Below are 9,075 nucleotides of genomic sequence, written 5' to 3'. Positions count from 1 at the left end.
ACTCCGCAGCCAGGTCCGAGTACTTGGTCTTCTTTCGTTCGAAAGCGGCCTCGATTCCCTCCTCCCATGGTACTGTGAGCTCAATGAGGAGTGCAGTTTTTGCCTTGGTGGACCACACCACTATGTCAGGTCGGAGAGACGTGGTGGTGATTTCGCTGGGGAACTGGAGCTGCCTGCCAAGATCTACTCGCATGTTCCACTCCTGGTCAGAGGAAAAGAGCTCTGGTGTTGCTTTTGGCCTGGTGCTTCTTCTTCCTCCGCCCTCCCCGACAAAGTTGATGTGGTGTTCCGTTGGTGGGAGACATCCCCTGCTTTCCCGTCTGCGCCCTTCCAGTACCTCAGCTAGCTTTGTCAGGACCTGGTCATGGCGCCATCTGTAGCGTCCCTGCGAAAGCGCGATTTTACAGCCCGACAGGATGTTCCGGAGGCTTGCGTTGGGAGTGTTACAGAGTGGGCAGACTTCCTCGTTTCCGAACCACTGGTGGAGGTTCCGAGGACAGGGAAGCGTGTCATACGTTGACCTGATGAGGAAGCCGAGCCTCGCTTGAGGGATCTTCCACAAGTCTGACCAACTGATCTTCCGGGCGACAACCCCCTCCCAGGTTGTCCAGCTTCCTTGTCGGCTCTGGGACACAGCCTTGATCTTATAGCGCTCTTCCTCTGTCCTTATCACCTCTGACACCACCATCTCCTTTCTCTCTTTCCGGTTGGCCTTAGACCAAAAACGTGGTGCCTCTCCCCACCCAACAATTACAACCATGCTCTCTGAGTACTCTTGGCCCACCACAAACCAATGCGGGTGTGAATGTGTGAGTTCAGTCTCCCAAAAGAAAGTCACATCACTGATCTCACTGATTTGTCTTTGGTGCGTGTGTGTTGCCCAGCCACAAGCTTAAACTAACCTAGCGTGTCTGTATTAGCGTAACTCGTGAACACTGCCCCTCTGGGCTGGCGTAGTCACAGGCGTTACACAAACAAACTAACTAGGACACCATTCAGGAATGTAGTTTTATGGACAACTAAAAAAAAATATAAACAAACCAAAACAAAGGGTACTCTAGCTCAAAGCCCTGGAAATAACTATAACTAAGAATACACACTTCTGCTAAACTATACAGACTAGGCTCTGGGGCACGGAATATAAAGGGCTGCGGAACAGAATATGGGGAATATTCGGTACAATACCGGACGGGAACTGGGGATCTTGGTGTGAGTCCCGAGGAGAGCTGGGAATCGTCAAGTGTTTGTTGTCGCAGGATTGTAAGTCTGTTGTCCAACGAGGCCAGACACCATGTGAAGGGAGTGAGGGGTTTAAGTGTGGACGTGACAGGTGCTGGCCATCAGTACTCAGGTGATTGTGGAAGTGGTGCAACTGAGCGAGTTGAAGTCAGGGGGGGTGCGGCAGGTGCAGGATATCGCTCTGGCGTGACAGTCCAGGGCCCTATTCGTCGTAAGGGTTAAGTCGATCAATTGTCCTATTAGCCAGTTTGAATTACCGAGATGATTGAGGACAGGATATATATCGGGTCGTCCACGGCTTATCCGCTGTCAAATCATGTCATTAATTTGAACCAGAGTAAACTTATCAGGGCAAATGCGCGTGCTCATCCTAGTTGCTTCCACGAACTGAAAGGAGGGACTTATATTATCTCACCCTGAAAATTATCTCGGTAACTCGCTTAACGAGCTACGACGAATAGGGCCCAGTTTAAACCAAAACAATAACAGTCTATATTTTACAGCGCAAGTTTACATATCTGGCTGGTTATCAAAGATGTTCCCGAACCATTTAAACATTGAAATTGAATATTGAGATATGCTATTGAAGACTCTAATGCATGTCTTCTTAGAGCACTAGCTGGCATAGTGGAGACTTGCAATAAGAGGGATTACGATATTTCTGAATAATAGAAAACAATAGCACCAAGTCGGCTGGTATGAACGTGAACAGCAGTATTATATGTGTGATAGGGTCAGCCCACGTAGACGTTCACTGGCTTACACCCACCTGTCAGTTAATTGAGCGATAATGAGCTTGTAGTTTCCGCCTAGATAAACTAGGATATGCTCTTGCCGATTGTTTGAAACGCACGTTGCCGTCACTGGTGGGAGTAAGACGCTAGCTGCACCTTGTCAGGAGTTTCATGCCGGAACTTCACGTTAGGCATTGGTATGTTACTTTCATCACTTTCTATCGGTTAGCCTTGTTTACTACGTGGCCTGATTTAGAATGCTTTGGGGGTAAAACAAACCGAAACAGTTCTCTGTTGTGATCTCGCATAAGGCTGACTGCAGTGTTTGCTTAACTCCTCGTAGCCCTGTTTGACTATAGTATTGCAAGAGGTCTCCCCTGGCTACTGGGGTTAACAAGGGACGCCAAGCTGACGTGGGTCCCTCCTCCCCATGTCCACCTGGGTCCTTCCTTTGGTATGACCGTCAAGGCCAAGGTAGGCAGAGCACTGCTGTAGTGCTTCATATTGTAACTCTTTTAATGTGTCTGAAATGTTTTTATATTTCAAATGTCTATTTTGTAATTATTAAACGGATGAGAGAGTTATACTGTTTCAGGGAAAATGTGCAATATCTGTCAATGTTTAAAACAATCTCTCTTTTGTAGATCACAGCAGCAATTGACACACAGTTGATAGTCTGGCCACTGTTTTCCTCCTGTTTATTTCTTTGATGTAGTTCTGTGTGTATTGACTGACCTAGTTGAAGCCACGTGTCTCATTGTTACGTGTAGTTGTATCATTGTCACCCATTTCTGTGGCCTGGGTGCCTAACTCAGGGCGAGTGGCAAGGTAACACTGTATTGGTACAGGTATGGTACTATTCTGCCCCTTAAGTTGCTGTGTGAACACCCCCTAGTGGTTGAGTGGAGTTTGACATGACCTGTATAAGGTTGTTCTCTGTGTGATTTATCTTGATCTCACCGTTTTGCACTTTGCAGTATTACCCTAGTGTGTGCATGAGTGTGCTATTCATCACGTATGGCTGAATAGTGGTCAGAGGTACTCTAGCCGTGTTACCCTAGTTACTCTGGGTTGGCCCCCTGGGCCTATGTTATGTGTTTTTTTGTTTTCTTTTAAGTCTGATGTATGTATCGTCATCGTGTTTTGTTACTCCTGCCACGTAAAGAACACAAGATCTGTATTGAAATAAATTATTTATTGCTTATAACAGCCTCGGTTTGAATCCATTTAATTGGGTAACATACCAAGTATTGGGGAACTTACCATATGGTCACATATGCATGTCTTATATTAGGTACACAGGAGTTAGAAAATAGGCCTAGACATAGACCATATTCCTCTACAACTGCTGAATTGCCCAGTAACTAATTAATTACATAAATTAATAGATTCCTTGACGGTATGTAATAGCACAGCCTGAAGGGGCCCTTACTCAGCTCTTACTCTGCATCAATCCTCTCTGGTTCCACTGTCCACTTATTCATTATTAACGGTTTTGAAGAAATATGTGTACAGTCTGATGTTGAAAATACATAGGCTACATTACCTACCAAATTTGCCTGAAATATCCTGATGTTGAAGACAAATTCAAATTCGTTAGCCTACTGGAAACAGCAAAATCCTGTGACACATCCCTGTGACCCACAGATAACACGCACTCCAATCATATCTTCTACTTTCTATTCATGTAAGAGCAGCCTTTTCTGTAGTAGATATAGAAGTCAGCTTCCTCATGGATAGATACAATGAATGTTATGGTGCAGTCTATTCCTTATCTTAGTACTACCAACGAGGACCGATTATATGCATGTCTTAGGTTAGGCAGGGTGATCAGCTCCAAATCTGGTGCACAGAAGTTAGAAAATAGGCCTAGACATGGATCATATTCCATACAATACATTTATTGTCCAGTAACTAAATAATTACATCAATTAATAGATTGCTGGATGGCATGTGTGAGCACAGCCAGAAGAGGACAATAGTCTACTAATAGGTTCCCTTCAAAATCAAATTTTAAATTATGAAGTTCATTGCACACAATACATTAAGACTGTCAACTCATTTTGAATACGGTTTTATGAATCATAAAGCTACTGTGCTGTATGCTCCTAACTATGGGCCCAGTGTTGTGGCTGAATAATCTGTCATTTGCTGGACAAGCGTCTGCTACTGTTGAGCAATCATACTTCACATTTTCTTGCAGAAATGCATCTCAAGTTAAGAATTGTTCCCTGTGACGTAGCAATGCTAGCAGACAGTTGTTCAACTTCTTACATAGTTTAACAGTGATATGTTAAAACTGGTGCATTCTATGAAAGCATGATGATATTTGAGCTGAAGGCCAATTTAATTACACACCTCCATTCTGTGCTTCTGAAGCAACATGTTGATTGGCTCGAATAGTCTTTGGCACAGTCCGAGCCACTTTAGTTGCCTTTTACAGAGCCAGGACTATACGAACACAAAAAGTGTACTAGATTAGAATCTCTGGCTGTACCTTTAGCCTCTAAATGTTTGTTATTTTCAAATGCTTTTGTTACACTCTACAACATTTGCTTTAAAACGTTACGTTATAGAAATGCAGAGGTCCAGCATGTGGAGAAAAAAAAAACTTCATTGTGTTACATTGTGTTTCTGGTTCATCTGTTCTGTTAATGTTTTCATGTACCTAGATGGAAATAAATAGCCTGTAGACTCTCAGTTTTCACTTTACTTTGGTTGTCCACATGATAATCTACAGATATTTACTGGTTATGCATGTCAGAATCAACTTCATTACATTTATGTGGTTGAATCTATGGGGTAAAGGCTAAGGTTTATGAATGCATTACATGAAGAAGCCAATATGAATATTAGTATATTCATTTTTGAACATGTCTTAAATGAGAAACTTTTAACTCCACTATTTCTTCGAGAATATTTAGCAACGTTCACATGTAAGAAAGGAGAAGGTGTTGAAACATGCAGTTAAAATCTCATTAATGATCAACATCAATGAAATACAAAAATGTATACACATGGTAAAACATTTGTTGAACATTTGCCTATGTATTGTTGGAGATATAATGTTGAACCTTCGTTGAGCATTTAAACTGTTCAACAAAGATAACTGAAATCTTGTACTATATTTGTACATGCATTGTTGAACATTTGTATAATATAATAATATAATTAAGACCTTTGTCAGGTTTTTTTAATGGCACACACGACACACTGGAACACACACGTGCATATATGGAGGCGACACGGGACACACACACACACACACACACACGCAGGTAGGCCTGAGGTCGCGGTGAATTTTTATTTTTTTTGTGTAGGTCGAGTGAGTCATTCAAATCATTCTGAGAATATGTAGGAATGTTCATCAATTGTCACATATAATCTATATATAATCTGTTCAGAACAAGGCAAACAGTGAATTTCTGAATGTTAACTAATGAAATGATACTCTGTATGCCCTCTGTAGGCGGACTATCCAAGTGTTACCCAATTCTCTCCTGTAGGAACCTATAGATTATTTTGTGGTAAGGGATTCTATCAGTAACTATTTAGTGGCAATTTAACATGTTTTGGTAGACTGTCTTGATTATGTTGTTATTTAAGTTGCACAAAAGAAAAGACAGTAAGTGAAACTTGACAGTAAGAGCAGACACGTATGCAGATATACAGTATGTAGTGTGATGATGTTATCCATTTCATTGCCTATAACTAAAATGTCAATATAAATAAAAACACAAGTAACATAAAATGTGTAACACCACACACTTGCCTTGTTGTCATACCAAACTCAAAGATATCGTATCAAATGTATGCCTCTTTTAGTGTAAAAGTGTAAATACAGCCCTCCATACCTTCACAAAGCACTATACAGAAAACCTGTAAAAATGGAATCAATATTCCATTTACACAGAAATTAAGGAAAATTATTTGTTTGTAACAATACATAGCATCACCGTGTCTGCTGCATTTTAAAAGAAGGATTTTCTTGGACAGACAACTTTTTTACATGCTTCTCTAATTTTAGCCATCTTTAGTCCATACATAATTGGATTAACAAGTGGTGGAATCATTAAAAAATATATTGAAATAATGATGCGCAGAATGCTTGGGATATTTGCCTTACCTAGTCTGCTCTGAATGATTTCAAAAGAGCAACCTATGGAATAATTTAGCAGTGAAACAATATGAGGAGCACATGTACTTAAGGACTTCTTTTTTGCACTTTTACTGGACCTGAAAGTAATTTTGATGATCCTGATGTAAGAGTATAACATGAGTACCAGTGGAGCACAAATAGTTAGGACAGTTGCATAAAGGCCATACATGTTATTTACAGTTGTATCTGAACAGGAAAGTCGGACCAGCAAATACAGTGCCCTCCACAATTATTGGCACCCCTAGTGAATATGAGCAAAACAGGCTATAAAAAAATATGTCTTTGCTGTTTATCCTCTTGGTCTTTCACTCAAAATATTCACAAAAATCTTACCTTTTCATTGAAGCAAAATTATTGAAAGAAAAAAAAACTGTTGACATTAAATAAATATTTTTCCCCAAAACATGTGTGCCACAATTATTGGCACCCCTAGAAAAATCTTATAATTAAAATCTAACTGAAGTATATTTCCAGTCATGTTTTACATTTTTAAGTTCACCTGTTTGATAAGGAACTCTTAAGAGGTCAACCATGACTTCCTGTTCCACTGGCGAACAAATATGAGGTGACACAGGCCAAATTCCATTAGTCATTCATCACTATGGGAAAGACCCAAGAACACAGTGACAATGTGCGACGGAAAGTTGTGGAGCTGCACAAATCAAGAAATGGACACAAGTAAATCTCTAAAGAGTTGAAAATACCCATTTCCACTATCATGGAAATAATTAAGTAGTTTAAAGCGACAGGAGATGTTAAGAATCAGCCTGGAAGAGGACCTATCTGTAAATTGACCCCACGCACCGTGAGGAGGATGGTTCGACTGGCAAAAGAATCTCCAAGGATCACAGCTGGAGAATTGCAGAGGTAAATTGAGTCTTGGGTTCAGAAAGTCTCCAGAACTACCATCAGACGCCACCTCCATCACCACAAATTGTTTTGGAGGGTTGCCAGAAAAAAGCCTCTGCTGTCAATCAACAACAAACTAAAGAGCCTACAGTTTGCCAAATGTAAGTCAGACTTTCAATGGGACCGAGTTATATGGTCAGATGAGACCAAAATAAAGCTTTTTGGCAACAAACATCAAAGGTGGGTTTGGCGTAGACAGAAAGATAGCCATACAGAAGAGACCCCCATACCCAATGTGAAGTATGGTGGCGGATCTTTGATGTTGTGGGGCTGTTTTGCTTCCAAAGGCCCTCGACATCTTGTTAGGAGACATGGTATCATGAACTCCATCAAATACCAGCAGATATTAAATGAAAACCTAACAGCCCCCTCTAGGAAGCTTAAAATGGGCCGTGGTTGGACCTTCCAGCAGGACAATGATCCGAAGCACACCTCAAAATCAACACAAAAATTGTTCACCGACCACGGAATAAAGGTTTTGCCATGGCCATCACAGTCCCCCGACCTAAACCCCATAGAAAATCTGTCGGAAGAGCTGAAGCCGAGTATACAAGCGTTGACCTAAGAATCTGAAGGATCTGGAGAGATACTGTATGTAGGAATGGTCTCAGATCCCGTGCCATGTGTTCACCAACCTCATCACACATTATAGGAGAAGACTCAGAGCTATTATCTTGGCAAAGGGAGGCTGCACAAAACATTAAATTAAGGGGTGCCAATAATTGTGGCACACATGTTTTGGGGAAAAATATTTATTTAATGTCAACAGTTTTTTTTTCTTTCAATAGTTTTACTTCAATGAAAAGGCAAGATTTTTGTGAATATTTTGAGTGAAAGACCAAGAGGATAAACAGCAAAGACATATTTTTTTATAGCCTGTTTTGCTCATATTCACTAGGGGTGCCAATAATTGTGGAGGGCACTGTAGTTGTCACACCACACTTTCTCCATGACATTACCACACAACTGTAAACGCAAATTCAAGGAGAGGGTAACAGTAAATTGGCAAAAGGAGTATGACCATGCCAGCAGAATTAAAATACACACTCTCCTCTGTGTCATGATGCGGTTATACTGTAAAGGATGACAGATTGACATGTACCTGTCATAAGACATGACAGACAAATTACAATACTCCACTGTTGCATAAGTATACAAACAGTACATCTGCAAGTAGCAATATGTAAGAGAAATTGCATGGGTGTGTGAGATCAAATTAACCAAAAGACAAGGAAATAGACCTGTGCTGCCATATAGTTCATTCACACACAGACTGCACAAAAACAGGTACATGGGCTCATGCAGAGACCTATCCATGCAAACAACTCTGATTACAAGCACATTGGCAAAAATTATGCAAACATATAATGCCAACAAAATAGTGAAGTAAAGGTATTTAACATTTCCAACATCAGTGTATGCAGTCAGGATAATAAATGAAATCTTAGTTAAGTTTTTCATCGTTAACCATATAAAATACAATGAAAAAGTATTTCAAATATGTTAACTCATTATGGTATTACGGTACACTAAAAGTTGAAAATCCCTTGTTATCCGTTAAGCAAGACAATGTGTAAGCTGTGTACTTAAAGGAAAGGTGAACCAGGAGGAGTCAAAACGGCTTCACTTGGGAATGGTCACTGTCATTACATCATCTTTTCACCCTTTCTGTTTGGCAGAGAGGACCCATGTTTGAATGATTATTATCATGTTCCGTGCAGCATGAAATGAATACACAATGGCTTAGAGGCAAATCATTCGCTTTACTAATAGAGTACAGTAGCAACTGATTACCACATGTATGAAAGCTAGAATAGTGGACCCGAACTTCCTAGTCCAATGTGATTGGCTGTCAGAACACAACACAGCCCAATATACTACACCCCCCCTCTTAGCTAAACAGAAGTAGACAAACATATTCCATGTAGTATTGTGTATCCTCAAGTAAACATTGAATACATTATTTAACACAGTGACTGCAAATAAACTATGAACTCATACAGCTGACAACATTGCTGTATATTACTCAGCCAA

General features: G+C 40.6%; 1 protein-coding gene and 1 long non-coding RNA gene across 2 annotated transcripts; one reads left to right on the top strand and one right to left on the bottom strand.

Annotated features, from left to right (window-relative positions):
- The first annotated feature begins 2,079 nt into the window (after positions 1-2,079).
- On the top strand, positions 2,080-2,723 carry LOC116221937. Its single transcript, XR_004164359.2, has 3 exons — positions 2,080-2,170; positions 2,317-2,447; positions 2,618-2,723. It is a non-coding gene; the product is annotated as an uncharacterized LOC116221937 (long non-coding RNA).
- Positions 2,724-5,944: 3,221 nt separating this feature from the next.
- Positions 5,945-8,553, bottom strand: LOC105899808 (olfactory receptor 10J5-like). The gene is made up of 2 exons (XM_031574147.1): positions 7,965-8,553; positions 5,945-6,342 (listed from the first exon to the last, which is right to left on the bottom strand). Exons 1-2 carry the CDS (start codon positions 8,500-8,502, stop codon positions 5,945-5,947), a joined length of 936 nt encoding a protein of 311 aa, XP_031430007.1. The 5' UTR covers positions 8,503-8,553.
- Between the last annotated feature and the right edge of the window lie 522 nt (positions 8,554-9,075).

Source organism: Clupea harengus, chromosome 9, assembly GCF_900700415.2.
Source record: "Clupea harengus chromosome 9, Ch_v2.0.2, whole genome shotgun sequence".
Lineage (NCBI taxonomy): Eukaryota > Metazoa > Chordata > Actinopteri > Clupeiformes > Clupeidae > Clupea > Clupea harengus.
The sequence above is the reverse complement of the archived record's forward strand: the minus strand, read 5'-3'. Positions and strand labels throughout refer to the sequence as shown.